Below are 21,280 nucleotides of genomic sequence, written 5' to 3' on the forward strand. Positions count from 1 at the left end.
TAGATGTAACATTTTCATCTTATGTTTTTGCTAGGCCTCCTCAGCTTTGTACTTCATGGGTCTGTTAGGACCCAGCTCATAACGGGCATCTCTGCTATAAGGTGACACAGTGTCATGTTCAGTTGTTCCACATTTACCAGGGTTCAGTAGTACCTAGGTTGTTTCTCAAAAAGAATATAATTCTCTGCTACAGATGGCATGGCCTTGCTCCAGAACCCTAGGGTCCTGTATTGTAGTTCTCCCAGAGTCTTCCTCAAACACTCCGCAATGTTTTCTCCCACCATTGATACCTCCAACACTGCAGGGTCTTCTGGATTAGTGCAGAACTCTTTCCTGCTCTGGTAGCCAATGAACTATTCTTCAGTGTGAAATATTTGCCCAGAAGTCAAATATTCCCCAAAGGGAATATCCCCAAAAAGGCTCACTAAATTTTGTGCTTCCTTCTTTGTGAAATGAAGTACAAGACAAAATAATTTATCTTTTAATTTAGAGAATATGTTCTGGAAGGTTTCTGAGCCCTGTTTTCCTAAAATTTTACTGATGTGCCAGGATTTATCACCTCTGGAGCATGTGTGTCTAATCAAGGCATTCAGTATGTTAGCCACCTCTTGCTTATCTGCTCTGATTAAGGTAATGCCATTAATGTAGTGAAACAATGTAATGCTTTATAAGAAGTCCAGATGATACCCAGGTTTCTTCAGACTTTATTATGGCAGAAGTTGGGACATAAGACCTATGAAAAAATTCTAAATGTATACTGTTGTTCATCCCACAAGAATGCAAATATTCCAATATTCTTTTCTGCTTAAAATTCTTATAGTGGTTTTGGTTTTCCTGACCAAATTCTTATTGATATACTTTATAATATTGCTAAAATTAGAATCAAGGTTCTTATCTCTAAAAGAAATTTTATTGAAACAAATATTAAACCTTAGGTAGGGGGTGAAATTTCTAAGCTTAGAAAGAAGAAAATAAAAAGACATTTATATATCCAAGTTATGTTAAAAATTTTATATCAAAAAAAGCACTGAAAAAAATGAACTAAGCATGCAACTCAGGATACCATTTAAAAAATAACAAAAAGAATTAAAATAATAGAAAGGAACTAATAAAGACATAAGCAATAGTAAATAAACCAAAAAGTAAAAAAGTAGTAGACTTGATAAATAACACGAGTCATTTTTTTTTTTTTTTTTTTGCGGTATGCGGGGCTCTCACTGTTGTGGCCTCTCCCGTTGAGGAGCACAGGCTCCGGACGCACAGGCCCAGCGGCCATGGGTCACGGGCCCAGCTGCTCCGCGGCATGTGGGATCTTCCCGGACCGCGGCACGAACCCATGTTCCCTGCATCGGCAGGCAGACTCCCAACCACTGCGCCACCAGGGAAGTCCAACACGAGTCATTTTGAGTAATAATTTTTGAAAAGAGAGAGTAAAACAATTTTAGAGGAAAGCTATTTAAGTGGACATTTTTAGGGGGCTGCCAACATCCATTATCCTTCATAATAGGTTCCCAATTTTCTGTGTGGAATTATCTTCTATTACGAGTTGTTTTGGTGGGAGAGTAATTCCAGGCACCTGCTTTCCAAATGGAAGTTGAGAAATCCATATCCAGCCTCTTTCCATTCCTTTTTATAGCCCAAGGACTGATCAAAGAGTCTCTCTCTCTCCCTCTCTCTGGTGTTTGAGTCTTGAATTAAGTGATAAGAGGACAAAGAAACAGTTGTGAATTATTTATTGAGGCAGCAGAAGCAGCAGCAGCATACTGGTTAGACTGCTTCAGCTATAAGATAAGCTTCTTTTGATTCCTTTTGGCCTAGTTAAGTATCTTTAGTTCTTAAGCCTAGGTGCTTAGTCACCTGTCAGTACTGTAAACATCCTATTATCTTCCAAGTGAATTTTCTTTTACTAAAGTTAGCCAGAGTTGGTTTGGTGGCTTGTCACTTAGAACCTTAAGTGATAAAATCATGTGCAATTTATGAAATAATCTGAAGATCTGGAAGAAAATTTCCAGGAAAATGGAATTATTGGAATTGACTCAGGAAGAGATAGAAAATTCAAATAAATGAATAGCTAAGAAGACATGGAAAAGTTAAAGATTTAAACCCCCCAAGATACTAGGTTTTACCAACTCTTTTAGGAAAGATCATTCTTGTTATTTAAACTTTTCCAGAACATGAAAAAAGATAAAGAGCTCTCCAACTTATTAGCAATACTCTAATATACTTATCCAAAACTGGGTAAGACAAGCCTCTGAAAGAAATCTATAAGCTATTCTTAATTATTAATATACATGCAAGGACCCTAAATGAAATGTTAGCAAACCATATACCATAAACCACAATATAGTAAAAGAATAACGTGCCATGACCAAGTGGGGACCATTTCAGAAATACGGGGGTGTTCAACATTAGGATATCAGAGTAATTCAGTATATTAAAATCTTTAATTAAAATAATAGATTAAATAAGAGAGTCTGTATAATTATATCACAAGATATGGAAAAGGTATTTGATATGAGTTTAACACCAATTCTTAATTTTAAAAAAAGTGAGCAATCTAGGAAAAGAACAAATATCATTAACCTGATAAAGGGTAGAAACCAACAGTAAACACCATATACACTGGTGAAACACTAGAGCCAAACCCATTAGAATTGGGAATAAAAGCAAGGAAGCAATATTTCAATACTGCTGTTATTGGAGGGAATAAACATGAAAAAAATTATAAATATTGGAGTAGAAGAGACAAAATTGCCATTATTTGTAGATGAAATGACTGTCTACTTAGATAAAATTAATTGAAAACTATTAGACCTAAAGTCAAAGTTTATTAAAGCGACTGGATACACAATCAACATAAGAAAATGACTTTTCCTAATTTGTCAGCAATTAACAAATAGAAAATGTAATAAATGGTTCACAATGACTGACATTCTATACAGTTTACATCTCTTCCCTTCCAACATCTCAGTAAAAATAAATATAAAATAATTCCACTGCACCATTGAAAAATGAAGAGGGAGTCCATCAACAGGATACAAACAGTGAAGATTTACTGGAAGACATAAAACAGAGAGGAAGAGATTAACTGCAAAACTTAAAGGAGGTTTTGAAATGTTAAACAGATGTAAGTGACAATAATTGTATCCAGAATAAGGGAGACCACAAAGTAAATAAAGACAGTGGAATCTGTGAGAAGTGATAGACTAGGTAATCAATTAAACAAAGAGCAGAACAGTTGAGCCAGTACCCCATTCTTCAGGAAACTTACTTCAGCATTTGCTTCAGGATAAAGCCTACAAAAGGCTCTCTGCAGTGCATGTCCTAACCTAGTTCCCCTGGAGTGAACACTGGGGCAGGAGAAGCAGAGAACCATTCCAGGTACAACTTCATGGGGTTCAGGGTATCTCTGCACTTAAAAAGCAAGTTATAGGCAATCTCCCAAGGCCTCACATCCCATCCCACCTTCTCCTACACAATCATCCACACAGTGCTCTGTAGTCAGAAGCTACACAACCAATATGTACGGCACAATGAAAAGGAAGACCAACCTCATCTATGACTATAGGTGCAAAAATCCTAAACAAAATATCAGCAAACTGATACAAACAAACTCTTAAATAGGATTCATCAGTCTGTTAATAATAACATTAACACTTGACAACTTTTTATGCACACACACATACATATGTATATAGGCTCAAGTAAATAATTGTTAATGTCATAATTTCAGGGTAGGAGAGGCACATGTTTAAATTCAAAAGAAGCAAAGACCCTTTAGCCTTAACTTTGGACATATCAGTACAAACCATGTTTTTTTTTCTTTCTTTCTAAAAATATGTACTAAAGATATCTCCTATCTCTGTCCAATGATAAGGCATAGAAGTCGTGATAATCCAGAAGCAATGACCACCCCTTAGTGCCAGATTGTGTTCTTTACATACCCTTTCCTACTAAAAGGAACAAGCGCTCCCTAAAGAAAGGGCTGGGGCAGGAAATGTATAAGATATGTTAGATAGAGACATCTGGTGTCAGAGAGCAAGGAAGCTATCAGAGGCTAGTAAGTGGTATTAACAGACATAGGACCAAACTTGAAGGGTTTCTCACAGCCAAAGATGAAACAATTTAAGCATTAAAAAGGACAATGATAACAAAGGATTTAAGTAAAAATAAATATTAAAAAATAATGAAGAAAAGTTCTTTATGTCAGCTAATAATTGCTAAAGGAATGATAAAATTAGCATATCACCATTTTGCAATCCCTCATGAATAGACGAATCTAGATGAGGATCATTGATACCTGCTAAAGCCGTCAGGTGAAAAGCTTGCAGGGAACTTTCTCACAGATGGATCAGGGTGATATACTGATCCCACTGATCAATCTTAACAACACCCAAAGAGAAACAACCAGATGTCATGTGCCTCCTCGTGTGATGCTGTAAGAAGTGTTCTTGGAAAAAAAAAATTGAACCTGAACATAATCGATTCTCCAGATCTCACTACCAGGCAACTACCAGTTTCCAGGAAACACAGAGGACAGAGAAACATGGTTTATATGACCAAGAAGATGGGAAATTCTACAAGATAAAAAACTCAGTTTCTACAACAAGTAGATGCCATGAAAGAAAATAAGGAGAGAAAACTGATAAAGAATAAAAGAGACTTAAGAGATGTATCAATCAAATGTAATGCGTGGATAGAGCTTGTATGTTAATAGTGAATTGTTATAACGATTTCATTTTTCTTTTCTGATTTCCTTTTTTAGTTTGTTTTACACTTTATTAACACCTGTTTTATAAACATGACTTAGAGTTCAATGTGGTGATTTTTGAAGACAAAGTGGGAGATGAAAGAGAATTCTAGGCCTAGGTAATTCTGATAGTAATAAAGAATCACAACTTACACTCAAATCACAGTAAGAGAGCAAATAACTTCAAATGGCCTTTGGAATCCCACAGTGAAAAACTTGTTTTAAAAAAGTCGCCTTTTAGAAAGGCAGTTATCAAGTGGCAGAACTTTTTGACTAAAAAAGGAAAAAAAACCCAGAGTTGGGAAGAACCTCACAATTCTAGTATGTAAATTTAGAGAGAGCAAAATGTCAGGATAAGACATTATATGAGAAACTAGAAAGGTTTCACTCTCAAAGTTTGATAAGTTGATGTAATTGATGACATGTCACATGATGCTAAAGAGATTTTGTATAATAAACCAAAAAACAACCTTTTATCCAGATTGATGGATCAACAGATTTCAACAACAAATGTCATATGATAGCACTTATACGATGTAAATTGTAGTGAAACTTGAGAAAATTTTTCTGCTATAAAATGCTGCCCAAAACAAGCAAAGGCCAAGATACATTTACTGTTTTGTCTTCATACTGGAAACAAAAGGTACATCTTGGAAGAAATGTGTTGGCAACTGACCGACGGTGCCCTGTCAATGATTTGAGCATTGTTCCCTGAGATGGTTCACTTTCTTAAAAGAGAAAATCCTAATGAATTCACAACACCTTTCTTTCCTCCAGGAGAGTTGCTGGTAGAAACTTTTGGAGCTGAAATGAAAAAAATTCTGGATAATGATACAAAAATAATTAACCTTATCAAAGACCAGTTTACCTGAGAACATTTAAAAAACTGTGTAAAAATCTGGACAGAGACCACAGAAATCTGCCACATGCATAAAATCTTATGACTTAAGAGATCATTTGTTCTGGGGGAAGACAGCTGCCATGTCATGAGAATGCTTAAGTGCTCTGTAAAGAAGCCCACGTGGCAAGGAACTGAGGGCACCTCAGAGATTGATCCTCCATTCCCAGTCGTGCCTTCAGATGACTGCAGCCCCAGTCAACATCATGACTGCTACGTCATGAGACCCAGAGCCAGACCACCTAGCTAAGCTGCTCCTGAATTTCTGACTTACGGAGATTATTCAAGATAATGTTTATTACATTGAGCCATTAAGTTTTGGGGTAATTTGTTATACAGTAAGAGAAAGTAATATTGATTTTGGTTCTTAACAGGATGCTTCAGCTGAAAAGTGAACTGTGGGAATACTAGGGTCTGGAGAAAATATCTTGGTTTCAGGTGACAAGATTCTCGGTTTTAAATGGAAACTGAAACTCTGGAAAAATCATACGGCCAAAAAAATCTTGAAATGTTTCTACTGTTGCTTGCACTTTAGAGTGAGGGTCTCAAGTTAAGACCAAACCACCTGAGGGAATTGCAGAACAAAACTGAACCATATTTTCCCTCCCTTTAACACAAGTAAATGACTGAATGAGGGTTCCTTTCTCTGAATCTGCTCCTCAACCTGTGCACCTGACTTTGAGAGAAGAGGGAGAGTTTGTAAGATTATGATTATAAACATAAGATGAAACTTAACTGATTTGCCTTTCTACAAGTTCTGGATTTTTGTGAAAGAGTATCCTGCCATTCATACGAAATAAACATTTTACTGTACTTTCCAACTTCTTACTTGTGTGAGCAAGCTTTTTCTTTGAGCTTAAAAACAGTGACTGAAATAATCTTATTTCAGCTGAAAATGAGATCTGTTTATGTGAGTCTCAAGATCGACTCAGAATTGACCATATACGTAGCAAAAGACAAGCAAAGATTTCACATTATTTTCTTTAGTTTCAAAAATAACACTTTTATGCACATATAGGCCTATAAAGTGATTAATATTCATTAAAATCAATTTTTGCAATCTAGTAAATTAAATGAAAAATTGAAGTTTCCTCTCCCACTTAATTTGCATCAGAATTGATATCCTATTTTAAAATAACTATAAATGGAGTATAACCTTTAAAAATTATGAATAACTATATTGTACACCTGTAACTTATATAATATTGTACAGAAACTCTACTTCGATAAAAAAATTTAAAAAAAGAATTGAGATCCTTTGTGAGAGGGGGGAAACTACACAGAGTAGGGTAGTAAGTTGGACAAAAATAAACAGATTCATAGAAAAACACCATTCTCTACTCAAAGGAGCACCAAGTTACACAATGTGAACCACTGAACTATACACTTCAAAATGATTAATGTAGTTTATGTTATGTGTATTTTACTACAATTGAAAAAAGAGCATTGACAATTATTATTGGACTACCATGTCTACGTGTCTATAAGCTGCTGATCATGTTAATGTACTAGGATGGATATATACATATATATGTTTATATATGTTTATATTACATATATATTTATATTATGCAGGGTTTTCTGAGACATAAAAATTACTTCAATGGTTCTTCCAGGGTAAAAAGATAGAAAAAGGCTGGTCTAATGGATGGCAAATGGAGCTTTTCCAAGAAGGAAGTGATTGCAAATGGCAGGAAAAAAGAAGCAAGGCAATGATGCTGGCCTGATGGGGCAGAGAAATGGTGTACAGCACTGGAAGGAAAAAAAATTAATTATATAGAAGGCCTAGTCAATGTAGAGATTTTACTTTAGACTTGTTGTTAAAGGACATGGAGAACTATTTGGGATCCTGAGGATGGCTATGGTACGAGGAAACTTTTAATAAGTTCAGTATGTCATCACACGCAGTACAGATGGGAGGAAGAAAAGCCTGGAAGCATTTAATTTGAGACAACAAAGATGCTTAGAGCGTGAGGAAGTTATAGTTCACTGTAATTATTTCTCAACTTTTGAGTTGCCGTAGATTATACTGGGCGATTTCGGTTAGGAATAACAGAGGAAAGTGTGGTAGTGGCAACAGAAGGCCTGTAACAACAGTACAAGCTTTAGATGGAATGAACAGAAATTGAGCGCTTTAGATAAAAGAGACTGCAACTAAGGTTGGGTGGGGATGGTGACAAAGATGATGGAGAGTGCTCAAAGGCTTGAGTCCAAAGACGCAGAAACCAAGAGTATGATGCTACCATGAGGACAAACAGGCAATTGGAATGATGAATAATTTGGAGAGAGCAAGGAGTGAGACTGGGGGTGGTGGTACAGCAAAGGACTGAGGGCTGTGAGAATCCATGGTTCCACTTTGTCCCTCTAACTAGCTAGGGAAGTTACTTCGCTTCTCTGTCAGTTCCTTACACGTAAGATAAAGGGGCACCACGTAATCTTGAAGGTCCCATAAAAGTTCAATGGTTTCATCACACTGAGTTGAGGATAATACTGGGACACCAAATGGAGATAAAACATTGAACGTAAACAGAGTAAAATAGAGCAGGGCAGTTATGAATAATTCTACCTCTGTATGATGTATAGAATTTAAAGTACATTTATCAAATCTGAATAAAAGTTCATTTACCAAAATTTTTTTATCTATATGACTGATGCTTTTTCAAGAAGCTTACACTTTAGTGTAGAAGACATACTGTGATTCCTAATATTTCCATAGTTAAGTTTATGAAGTTCTTCCAATATGAAAATAACCCTCTAAAGAAGGTACCAATCCCCACCCTCTTTCAAAGAGGCGGTTGACTGCGCTATATCAAGGTAAGGTCTCAGAAGATTCGAGTGAAAAGAGACCAACCAAATTTAACAAATAGAGGGTGGCTAGCCTTCTTTGGGAGAGAAGTTTTAGCGGAAGTTGAAGTCAAATATCAAGGACTTAAAGACAGAAGGGGAGAGGGGCTTGTGGTATAGACAGTGTCCTGCGGGGCTGAAAACGTACTTGACAAAGGAATAAACTATCTGGTACAAAAGACAAAAACATGGTCTGGCTTTCTGTCAGGTAACAGTTTCTTTAAAAGGACACACACACACACACACACACACACACACACTTTTTTTTCTTCCTTTCGTGAAACCATAGTACAAAACGATGGGCACAGTACTGCCCACAATCTCGCGTACTTGGAAAGATCCGGAAGAAACAAGCGACTCGAAAGAACGCAGACAAGCCCTTCCACTAAGTTCCGACGCGGCCAGATCCACCTCCCGGCAGAGCGCGGCTCAAACGTCCTCAGAGCCACGGGCAGCACAGTTGCTGGAGCCGCAACCAATTGACGAACGAGGGGACTGCAGCGTAGCCTGAGAGGACAGGGTGCACGGCCACTCAGCTGCCACCAGGTACAAGCCGATCCGCTGGGAGAGGGGCGGTCCCTGACGCCAGCCATTGCCAAGGGCAACGCCGCGGGGCGGCACTTCCTGCAACGTCACGCTGCAAAGGACGCCGCTATTGTACGTCACTTCCTCCGCTGGCCGTAGGCAAATAGACCTAACTGTCGTAAAGTAGCGGTTGACGTTAGATATTATTGATACCCTTCCATCGCTGAAGGCTTTTTCGGGCAGGTGACAGCGTCCCTGATTCCGCGGGTGACTGGCTGGCTTTCTGAACCAGTTATTCGAGTTTCTATTTGGTTCCCTCCCCACCTCCGTTTTGTGCCGGTACGGTGGCCGAAGAGGCTCTTGTGCGGCGGAAGTACCGGGCGGGAGAGTGTGAGCCTCCGGGCCTGAGGTGCACGTGGCGCCGGTGAGTGGCGGGAGGGGGCCGGTCGGTCTGAGGATGCTGGAGGTGGAACCCAGCGGAGGGAGGAGGGGAATGCGGCTGAAGACCTTGCTGCCAGCTGGGGGAGGAAGTACTCACCGGGGGTGACGGGGCTGGTGAGTGGGTGGTCAGCGCTCACAGGGCTTTGGGGAGGGGACACTCACTCTTCGGGCTCGTCGCTGGCCGCCTGGCCATGGGTGAGGTGGCAGGGTTGCTATTATTATTGTTGTCTACTTTTATGGTTTCTGACTGAGGCTCAGAGGGGTTCGGTGGTGCTCCCAGAGGCCACAGTGACTGAAAGGCACGCCCTGTTTTTCTAACCAGGTGGGAGCGAGCATGTCTTTTCGTGGCGGAGGTCGCGGAGGCTTTAGTCGAGGTGGCGGCTTCGGTCGCGGCGGCAGCAGCAACCACCACTTCCGAGGTGGAGGCGGCGGCAATTTTAGAGGCGGCGGCGGCGGCAGAGGAGGATTTGGACGAGGGGGCGGCCGCGGAGCTTTTAACAGAGGCCAGGACCACGGACCTCCAGAGCAAGTAGTTTGTAAGTAGTCTTCAAAGCTTGGCCCACCGCGGGGCGAGGGTGGAGTGGGGTCGGGGGACGGAGGTTGTGGGTTTGTGTTATTAGTAAGTTTGACTGGGAGTCAGGTGCTGAAAGATAGATCCAGCAGCTCTCTCTCCTACGGAGGTTGCTGCTTGATCGGGGAGTCAAGCCTCTGGAGAGGCTGTAAAGTGACGTATAATCGTGCTGTAGAAGTAAGGGGGAGATAAGAAAGCTGAAGGACAGTTAGAATGCATCGTGGAGATGGAATTTGGGTTTGGGCTGAAAGGGAGATACAACTACGTAATATTGTGCGTTTACCCCTACTGTCCCCATTTTACAGATAAGAAAACTGATTCAGCGTTAAGTTTCTTTGCTAGGGTCATAGTGAGAAGTGATCAGTAAGTGATGTATTTGAGATACAAAGCCAGGTTTCCTGACCCCAAAGCCCATGCTTTTAATTGCTACTCATAACTAAGTGAAGTGAGTAAAAAAACTTGCTCAGAAGGGAAACTACTGGGGGGAGTCAAGAAAAAGACCTAATTAGAGGAGTTTTGGAGTAATTATCAAAGAGGTAGGATGGAAGTCATGGAAAGTGAGACAGAGATTTGACGGTAGAAGCCTACATCAGAGAAGAGAAAGGATGAACAGAGTCTAATATAAAGAGTAGGATGGATCAGTATGCAGAATGGTTTGAAGAGGTCAACGGCTAGAGTCAAAGGTCCTCGCCCCACAGCGGTCCATGCATGACACATCAGAGCATGGTGAAAGTGAGGGAAAAAAGAAGGGTTCGATGGGAGAGAGATTTCAGTGGAAACAGACTCAGTAGAACTTGGCTAATACTAGGAATAAAAGGCTCCAGGTTTTGAGCTTGGGTGATAGGAATTGAGAGTCGGTTTTGCAGGAATATGCTGAGTATTTTAGTTTGGGGTGACTGTGAGTGAGATATATAGGTAGTTATTTTGAGATTCCAGACTTCTTTGGAAAAGATCGAAGAGTCATTGGTGAAGAGGTGGTAGTAGGAACTTAGGAAAGGGGAGAAAAAAAGAAAGGGCCAGAGAACAACAAAGACTGACTTAGACTTAGGGATGGGGAGAAGGAAGAGACAATAGAATGAGGCGTAGTGTTGTTTAATCAAATAATAATAGTTATTATAGTAAAATAACTGTTATTGTAGATTGAGTGGTCTCAGTATGCCAGGCATTTTCTAAGCACTTGACATTTATTATTGCACTTGATCTTCACAATACTATACGTTAAGTGTCAGTACTGTTGTTAGCCCTACATTAAAGATGAAGACACTGAAGCACAGAGAAGGTGAGACCCGTACCCCAGGTCACATAGCTAGTATTTTGTGCAGTTGGTATACTAACCCAGGAAGACTTTTCTGCCTCAGAACAGATATGGTGAAATCCCAGGCGGCCAAGAGGAAAGCTTCCAGAAGAGGTTGGTCAGTATCATTTGAAATTGTTTTATATTTTAACATTTTCATGTCCTATTTCAGTATTAGGAGAGTTCCTGCACCCCTGTGAGGATGACATAGTTTGTAAATGTACCACAGATGAAAATAAGGTGCCTTATTTCAATGCTCCAGTTTATTTAGAAAACAAAGAACAAATTGGAAAGGTGGATGAAATATTTGGACAACTTAGAGATTTTGTATCCTTTTTAATTGGAAGATGTAGCTATCTCATTAAAAGGTTACTGTTTGTTTTTTCTGGGGTTAAGTATTGATTAAACTAAACTTGCTGCTTCATTAAAGTGGATGGAGTATTGCTAAGATTGGACCATAAAGGAGAATCAAGAGGGGGGATGTATTTTCACATATATTGAAAAGATAGGCCTTATAAGTGTGACTTCCTTTTTGGAAGGTTTTAGAAATGATTGCCACTTGGATCAGTGCCACAGGGTTGAGGTACTTTGCTTTGGGTGTGATGATGCCACTGCAATAGGATGGTGGAATTGGAAGTTTTAAAACAAAAATTAAAATTTCACTTCTGTTTGGAGACTCATTTCTTACTTTTCCTAAATATTTCTATATATTCTAACCTTGTTATTTTAAAAATTACACGTGAATTCAGAAGATTATCTTTGATATTAATTGCTTATTCCTTAATAAAATTAATAGTATTTTTCAGTTAAATTGTCAGAGAACATGAAGGCATCTTCCTTTAAAAAACTGCAGAAGGTGAGTCAAGTTTATGATACCTGGATCCTTGGTTTTATAAACGAATGATCTACCTTAGGACAGTTTTACTTAAGGCACTTGAGACTTCTCCAGTGTATCACTAGTGAAGCTCTTAAACTGAGATGTTCTGTATTTTAGACATTGAACTTACTAATCTTTAAAAGTAATGTGTTTAATTCAGGTTTTCAGAAAGTAATCTGTTGTCATATTAGCAATTCTGTAACTGCTGGAGTACATTTTTTATTTTATGTACAAATCTTATTGAAAAGCTTTCATTCTAAGTATAATGTTAAGTTATAAAGGTTATATTATTTGGGAGAAATCAGATATTAAATGATTTCACAGATATTTCAATAACATTATGATATATGCTGTAAAGGAGTAATACATGTTGGTATGAGAATGTTAGTCGTGAGACCAAATTTAGTGCATTGGCTTTCTGAGAATGTGAGTTTGAAGCAGAGACCTCAAAGTTGACCACAGGTGACTCCTAAACCTGGTTGCACGTCAGAATTACCTGGGGGAGCTTTTAAGAAGATGTATTTCTAGGTCCCATTCCTAGAAGTTTGACTGAGTAGGTGTTAGGTAGGGACGAGGATTCAGTTTTTAAAAGGAAACTTCTGGATGACTTTGATGAAGGTCAGGCTAGCACTTGGGAACCACTGCTCTAGTCACAGAGGAGGAGGAAGTGCATTTCAAGTAAGGAAAACAGCGTGTGCAAGTCTGACAGTAAAGCCACCTTAAGGATCTGAAAAAGGCAGAGGTAGAGCTTGGACACAGAACATTTAGGAGGGGTGGGGAAAGTTGTGAAGTAATGACTAGCAAGGTAGGCAGGGGCTAGATTACTTAAGGCCTTCAGGTCATGGGAAAGGATTTAGACTTTAGTCTTCATTTTGTTTTTAACTATCAGGGTATATATGGTTAAATTTATACTTAAAAGAGAGTGTTAGAAAAATAAAAGAGCACCCTGGAAAGAGGTCAGTACTGTGTGTGAAGGGGCCAGGTTGGATGCTGTTGCTTTAGTCCTGAAGGAGTGGAAATGGAGAACAGTGGATGGTTTAATGAGAGATACAGGAAGTAGAATCGATAGGTCTTGGTAATTGGTTAGCTATTGAAGATGAAGTAAAAAATATCACCACCTTTCAGATGTCTGATTGCAACAGCTTTGTGGATGGTGTCACCATTCACTGAAATGGGCACTACTGGAGAAGAAGGGAATTAGGGGAAGATAATGAATTCAGTTTTGGACATAATGAGTGTGAAGTACATCACACTAATTATTTCTGTTATACTTCCAGTTTTATATAGACCCATATAAGCTGCTGCCGTTGCAGAGGTTTCTACCTCGACCTCCGGGTGAGAAGGGGCCTCCCAGAGGCGGTGGCAGGGGCGGTCGAGGAGGAGGAAGAGGCGGAGGTGGCAGAGGTGCGAGGGGTGGTAAGTTACCTGCGGGGGAGATTTCTAATGAGATTTCAAAGCCGCAGCCAACTTGTATAGCACAATTTAGTTTTGTATAGAAGCGGACCTCCCTTATGCTTATTTGTCTTTTTTAATAAAGCTGCTTCCAATCTTGGCACATTACCATAGTAGTAATGCTTAGTTTCTGTAAAGTATAGTATTATCTTAATTGAATTTTAAATTTTTAGTTAACATCATTGAGTGGTGATTATATGCCAAGAGCTGGTCATATATTCTTTTAACATCCAAGTATATTCTTTTAATATTTAGCAAAACCTTGTGAAGGTGGGTGATACCCTTTTTTTATGGATGAGGAAATGCAGGCTTACAAAAGTTAATTTGCTCTAATCACACAATTGGCAGCTCAGAAATAAAACCCGTATCTTCTGATGTCATGTCAAAGACTATTACCATAAGTTCATTGCTTTGATTTCAGTATTTTGATGTATGTATTTCCCCACAGCTTGGGTACATTCATCATTGTGGGCAGTTGGATAATGAGCAGGGCTGGGGATGAGGTGGGATACAGCATTGGCTGTGCTTAGATCTGCAAATGGTGTGGTGGGTGGGTGACTGGGTGATGGGCAGAGCCAAAGAGATGAGGAAGAGGAGCTGCACAGCGGGGTTGGACAGCTTCTGGGACAGGGTCAGAAAAGAGAGAATCCTGTTCTCACTTTTGCCTGTCAATGTAATTATCACTTCACTCCTTAAATGTACCTTTTTTGGGTCCAAATAGCTTGGAGATAATCTATAAAGAGATATTAACATATATCTTTAAGTATTTTTGGGAGTACCCCTTTAAGAATTTGATGAATGGAGATCCCCTCATTTCCATTCTATATTCAGTCTCGTATATGACATTTTAAAGCATTCACAACTATATTTTCTTAAAATCTTAATTTTTTTATATCAGTATTTTGGAAGTATGTGTTTGTTTCCTCATTTTATAATTTCTCTTTTTATATTTCATCATTCTTTACAAAGTTAGCCCCCAAAATGAGTAAAAATAGAGCCTGCAATAGGAAGCCAAACGTGATGGATAATAGAAAAAAATGCTTTAAAAATTTTAAATTTCAAGGCTCATCAGCATGTGACCATCAGTGTTGATCTGTTTGCAGCTCCATTGACCTTAAACATTGTATTTATGGTAGTATCCCCAGAGCTAAACCACCCATACCTGCTACCCTTTGTTCTTAGGATAAAAACAATTTAAATAAAAAGTATATATAATAAGCAAAAGTTGAGGTACTCATGCATTTAATGGTAGGGCTAAATTGACCTTTAAAGTAACAAGCTTTTCTAATTTATTAAAACAGAAAGCTTGTTTAAAAATTGTAACCTAGGATTTTAGCCTGCTGCTGGACAGTTTCTCCATTTTTATCTTAAAATTTTCTGTGAGGTAAAATATGTGAATATATATTCATTACTATTACAAGAATTATATTGATATTTACAGGCTTATCAAAATATGATAAGTTACAGTTAATGAATGTTTCCTTTATTTTTAGGTGGTTTTAGAGGTGGAAGAGGAAGTGGAGGTGGAGGTTTCAGAGGAGGAAGAGGGGGTGGTGGTTTTAGAGGTGAGTGGAAAAAAAACTTTAAATGACTGAATTTCTAGGAGTGATAATGTCTACCAACTTTTATTTCTGTTTGCCAGCAAGTACATAGAACACCATGGTGTTCTTTGCTTTAGCCTAATGGATAGTTTCATTTTATATCACTTTTCCCTTTGAATTTTTTCACCTACTTCTACTTTACTTTGCTGTATTATTAATTTGAAAAACAAAAAAGTATAATACAAATGACAGTTAAATTTGGTAAAATACTTTTGCTAAACCTTACAAGAACTAGTGCTGATTTTAGACTTGAGTTTTGGGTAATAGTATTATTAAATATTCATTTTTCTGTACCCTTAATACTTTCATTTTCTCTTAATCAGGAAGAGGACGTTAAGTGTAACAGTTGACAGAGAAACTTCACCAGTTGACTTCGGCATTAACCTCATGATCTACATCTATGGATCAGAAACTCGTTTCATGATCAAATCTTGAAGAGCTGGTCATTTTATGACAGTGGAGCTAAAATGTCAACGTCATGCAAAAACGAGTGTGGCAGAAGAGGCAGTTTTGCTCTAAAAGAGTATGAACAAATGTTTTAATGTTTTGTACAATGCTTGGAACTTGTGGGTGTTCAGTAAAGGGGCAGCTTTCATCTGAAGCGTATTTGAATTTTTAAAATAAAGTGTTCTATTCCTTTAAGTTATTTAGAGCTGTGTTTATTAAACCAGAGCTATTTTTGAGTTAAAAGGGACAACCCAGTAGATTTAAGATAGAAAAAAAGGTGTTTGCATATATAACTGATCTTTTAAAAAAATAGGCTAGTAGAGCAGTACTTCAACATTCTCTATAAATTAACACTCCCTTTCAAAATGTTTGCCTTTTGTATATGAGAACATCAACACACTTTATTGTATTTTCCCTTTTGTGTGTTAGTACATAAATCAAAGTTAGTAAGGCAGCTTCTCTAGTTGTAATTAGTAATTGATTAGAAAATTTTAGTATTGGTTATGAATCTGTTAAAGATGGAACAGCTCTGTTCAAGTTGAGAACTAGAAGTTGATGACATTTCTTAAGAAATGTTTAATTTTTCTCATTCAACATAGATGGAATGTTGAAAGTTTTACTGAATGTTTTTATTTTCCTTTTTTTAAGGGACTCAAGGTTTAAGATGTTACTGACCATAAATAAATATTTGATTGCCTGCTACACGTTCAGATTCCTGGGTAGGGACATTACAAATGAAATTGGTTTTGGTCCTCACTGCTATTGTAGTATCAAGACATAACCATGATAGCAAGTTAGAATACTGTGATATAGGATAATTTTCCCTGCCACTGATTTTCTCCCCTCACATGTGTCCATTCTCAGAAGGAATGGGGTTGCCATATCTTTTAAGTTTTCTAGCATGTTTTACCTAATACTGCCTAAATAAGTGTTTTGGGTTTTACGTAACTTTTTTGATTAATGGAATTGCAGCAGGATGAATAAATATGTAAGCCATAAGTATATATGATGAACAAATATGCTGAAAATTTTTCACAGGAAGAAGCGGTTATGCTTTTAAAACTTGGGAAAAGAGACTGTTTGATTTAGAATACTTGGGTTGAAACTTTCAGTGAGAGTTAGGGCCAGGGCTTTTACTCTTGGTCTGTAAAAGACATAGCAAGCAATTATTTGTCCTTGGTATTGTCCCAAGGACAAATAATAGTGCAAATTCCTACGCTTTTTTTAACATTTAAAAAGTCTAAACTGGCTGATGGTCGGTAGACAAATCACTTGAGATTTCACCTTTTACCTTAGGTATATCTTTTGGTCATTAGCTATCTTTAAACTCTATTTTTCTCTTTTCTTCCTTATAGTAGTTCTTCCTGGGTTTCCTTTGGGGCATTTAGTTTTTTTTTTTTTGGCCATACTGCGTGGCATGTGGGATCTTAGTTCCCTGACCAGGGATTGAACCCATGCCCCCTGGACAGCCAGGGAAGTTCCCAGGGTATTTGGTTTTGAATTGAGTTCATATGTTTAGGGAGCCTAACATTAATGCATTTGGTACTGTGGTATCACTGAGCTCCACTGTAAAAGAAAATTTGATGATTATTCAGATGTTAAATCTTTTGAGTTGTTAACCAAATAACATTCTGACTGCTTGCATCATGCTAAAATGTACTTGTTACCATAGCACTGAAAAGATTTAGTGGAATACAAGCAATATTTCCTGGCATTCCTGAAAATTTGGGAGGAGTTATGATAGGAGGACTGACTTCAAGCCAGTTAAAGTTTATGAAATTGAAGAATCGTGACCTGTGTAAATTTGACATGCTTATATTTCTTAGTATTCTAAGCCTCATCCCAATATAGCTTTTCCATGTCACTCGTGAAGGAAGCATTAAAAAGTACGTTGGATGCATCTACCACACTCATAATCTGTAAAACTTGTAGCTACAGCAAATAGCTGGCCATTTTTGGAATTATTTTTTCTTCAGTTCTTTTTTTTTATTTCTGAATTTTATTCATTTTTTATACAGCAGGTTCTTATTAGTTATCTATTTCATACATATTAGTGTATATATGTCAATCCCAATCTCCCAATTCATCCCACCACCCCCACCCCCACTGCCACTTTCCCCACTTGGTGTCCATATGTTTTTTCTCTACATCTGTGTCTCTATTTCTGCCCTGCAAACCAGTTGATCTGTACCATTTTTCTAGGTTCCACATATATGCGTTAATATACGATATTTATTTTTCTAACTTCACTCTGTATGACAGTCTCTAGATCCATCCACGTCTTTACAAATGACCCAATTTTGTTCCTTTTTATGGCTGAGTAATATTCCATTGTATATATGTACCACATCTTCTTTATCCATTTGTCTGTCGATGGGCATTTAGGTTGCTTCCATGACCTGGCTATTGTAAATAGTGCTGCAGTGAACATTGGGGTGCATGTGTCTTTTTGAATCACGGTTTTCTCTGGGTATATGTCCAGTAGTGGGATTGCTGGGTCATATGGTAATTATATTTTTAATTTTTTAAGGAACCTCCGTACTGTTCTCATAGTGGCTGTATCATTTTACATTCCCACCAACAGTGCGAGAAAGGGGGTTCCCTTTTCTCCACACCTCTCCAGCATTTGTTGTCTGTGATTTTCTAATGATGCCCATTCTAACTGGTGTGAGATGATACCTCATTGTAGTTTTGATTTGCATTTCTCTAATAATTAGTGATGTTGAGCAGCTTTTCATGTGCTTCTTGGCCATCTGTATGTCTTCTTTGGAGAAATGTCTACTTAGGTCTTCTGCCCATTTTTGGATTGGGTTGTTTGTTTCTTTAATATTGAGCTGCATGAGCTGTTTATATATTTTGGAGATTAATCCTTTAATGTCCGTTGATTCGTTTGCAAATATTTTCTCCCATTCTGTGGGTTGTCTTTTCGTCTTGCTTGTAGATTCCTTTGCTTTGCAAAAGCCTTTAAGTTTCATTAGATCCCATTTGTTTATTTTTGTTTTTATTTACATTACTCTAGGAGGTGGATCAAAAAAAATCTTGCTGTGATTTATGTCGGAGTGTTCTTCCTATGTTTTCCTCTAAGAGTTTTGTAGTGTCCGGTCTTACATGTAGGTCTCTAATCCATTTTGAGTTTATTTTTGTGTATGGTGTTGGCGAGTGTTCTAATTTCATTCTTTTACACATAGCTGTCCAGTTTTCCCAGCAACACTTATTGAAGAGACTGTCTTTTCTCCATTGTATATCCTTGCCTCCTTTGTCATAGATTAGTTGACCATAGGTGTGTGGGTTTATCTCAGGTTTCTGTCCTGTTCCGTTGATCTATATCTCTGTTTTTGTGCCGGTACCATATTGTCTTTTTTTTTTTTTTTAACATCTTTATTGGGGTATAATTGCTTTACAGTGGTGTGTTAGTTTCTGCTTTATAACAAAGTGACTCAGTTATACATATCTATATGTTCTCATATCTCTTCCCTACCATATTGTCTTGATTACTGTAGCTTTGTAATACAGTCTGAAGTCAGGGACTCTGATTCCTCCAGCTCTGTTTTTTTCCCTCAGGACTGCTTTGGCTATTTGGGGTCTTGTGTGTCTCCATACAAATTTTAAGATTTTTTTGTTCTAGTTCTGTAAAAAAACACACTGTTGGTAATTTGATAGGGATTGCATTGAATCTGTAGATTGCTTTGAGTAGTATAGTCATCTTCACAGTATTGATTCTTCCAATCCAAGAACATGGTATATCTCTCCATCTGTTGGTATCATCTCTAATTTCTTTCATCAGTGTCTTACAGTTTTCTGCATAGAGGTATTTTGTCTCCCTAGGTAGGTTTATTCCTAGGTATTTTATTCTTTTTGTTGCAATGGTAGATGGGAGTGTTTCCATAATTTCTCTTTCAGATTTTTCATCATTAGTGTATAGGAATGCAAGAGATTTCTGTGTATTAATTTTGTATCTTGCAACTTTACCAGATGCATTGATTAGCTCTAGTAGTTTTCTGGTGGAATCTTTAGGATTCTCTATGTATAGTATCATGTCATCTGCAAACAGTGACAGTTTCACTTCTTCTTTTCCAATTTGTATTTCTTTTATTTCTTTTTCTTCTCTGATTGCCATGGCTAGGACTTCCAAAACTATGTTGAACAATAGTGGCGAGAGTAGACATACTTGTCTTGTTCCTGATCTTAGAGGAAATGCTTTCAGTTTTTCACCATTGAGAATGATGTTTGCTGTGGGTTTATTGTATATGGCTTTTATTATGTTGAGGTAGGTTCCCTCTATGCCCACTATCTGGAGAGTTTTTATCATAACTGGGTGTTGAATTTCGTCAAAAGCTTTTTCTGTATCTATTGAGATGATCATATGGTTTTTCTTCAATTTGTTAATATGGTGTATAATTGATACACCATATTGATTTGCATATATTGAAGAATCCTTGCATCCGTGGGATAAATCCCACTTGATCATGGTGTATGATCCTTTTTTTTTTTTTTTTTTTTTTTTTTTGCGGTACATGGGCCTCTCAGTGTTGTGGCCTCTCCCATTGCGGAGCACAGGCTCCGGATGTGCAGGCTCGGCAGCCATGGCTCATGGGCCCAGCCACTCCACGGCATGTGGGATCTTCCTGGACCAGGGCACGAACCCGTGTCCCTTGCATCAGCAGGCGGACTCTCAACTGCTGCGCCACCAGGGAAGCCTGTGTGATCCTTTTAATGTGTTGTTGGATTCTGTTTGCTTGTATTTTGTTGAGGATTTTTGCATCTGTGTTCATCAGTGATAATTGGTCTGTAATTTTCCTTTTTAGTAGTATCTTTGTCTGGTTTTGGTATCAGGGAGATGGTGGCCTCATAGAATGAGTTTGGGAGTGTTCCGTCCTCTGCAATTTTTTGGAAGAGTTTGAGAAGGATGGGTGTTAGCTCTTCTCTAAATGTTTGATAGAATTTGCCTGTGAAGCTATCTGGTCCTGGACTTTTGTTTGTTGGAAGATTTTAAATCACAATTTCAATTTCAGTGCTTGTTACTGGTCTGTTCATATTTTCTACTTCTTCCTGGTTCAGACTTGGAAGGTTATACCTTTCTAAGAATTTGTCCATTTCTTCCAGATTGTCCATTTTATTGGCATAGAGTTGCTTGTAGTAGTCTCTTAGGATGCTTTGTATTTCTGCGGTGTCTGTGATAACTTCTTCTTTTCCATTTCTAATTTTATTGATTTGAGTCCTTTCCCTCTTTTTCTTGATGAGTCTGGCTAATGGTTTATCAATTTTGTTTATCTTCTTAAAAGAACCAGCTTTTAGTTTTATTGATCTTTGCTATTGTTTTCTTTGTTTCTATTTCATTTATTTCTGCTCTGATCTTTATGATTTCTTTCCTTCTAACTTTGGGTTTTGTTTCTTCTTCTTTCTCTAGTTCCTTTAGGCATAAGGTTAGATTGTTTATTTGAGATTTTTCTTGTTTCTTGAGGTAGGCTTGTATTGCTGTAAACTTCCCTCTTAGAACAGCTTTTGCTGCATCCCATAGGTTTTGGATCGTCGTGTTTTCATTGTAATCTGTGTCTTGGTGTTTTTTGATTTCCTCTTTGA

At 37.9% G+C, this 21,280-nt stretch overlaps 1 protein-coding gene across 2 annotated transcripts; it reads left to right on the forward strand.

The window, feature by feature from the left end:
* The first annotated feature begins 9,190 nt into the window (after positions 1-9,190).
* On the forward strand, positions 9,191-16,550 carry GAR1 (GAR1 ribonucleoprotein). 2 transcript variants are annotated; one of them, XM_060011833.1, is made up of 7 exons: positions 9,191-9,441; positions 9,781-9,994; positions 11,496-11,650; positions 12,120-12,179; positions 13,478-13,616; positions 15,146-15,217; positions 15,577-16,546. In XM_060011833.1, the coding sequence occupies exons 2-7, from the start codon at positions 9,793-9,795 to the stop codon at positions 15,588-15,590; spliced, it is 642 nt and encodes a 213-aa protein (XP_059867816.1). In that variant the 5' UTR covers positions 9,191-9,441; positions 9,781-9,792; the 3' UTR covers positions 15,591-16,546. The 2 variants fall into 2 exon arrangements, with proteins under 2 accessions (XP_059867816.1, XP_059867817.1); XM_060011834.1 differs by lacking the exon at positions 9,191-9,441 and adding an exon at positions 9,445-9,572 and having other exon boundaries at positions 15,577-16,550.
* Positions 16,551-21,280: the final 4,730 nt, after the last annotated feature.

This window comes from Delphinus delphis, chromosome 5 (genome assembly GCF_949987515.2).
Source record: "Delphinus delphis chromosome 5, mDelDel1.2, whole genome shotgun sequence".
Taxonomy (NCBI): Eukaryota; Metazoa; Chordata; class Mammalia; order Artiodactyla; family Delphinidae; genus Delphinus; species Delphinus delphis.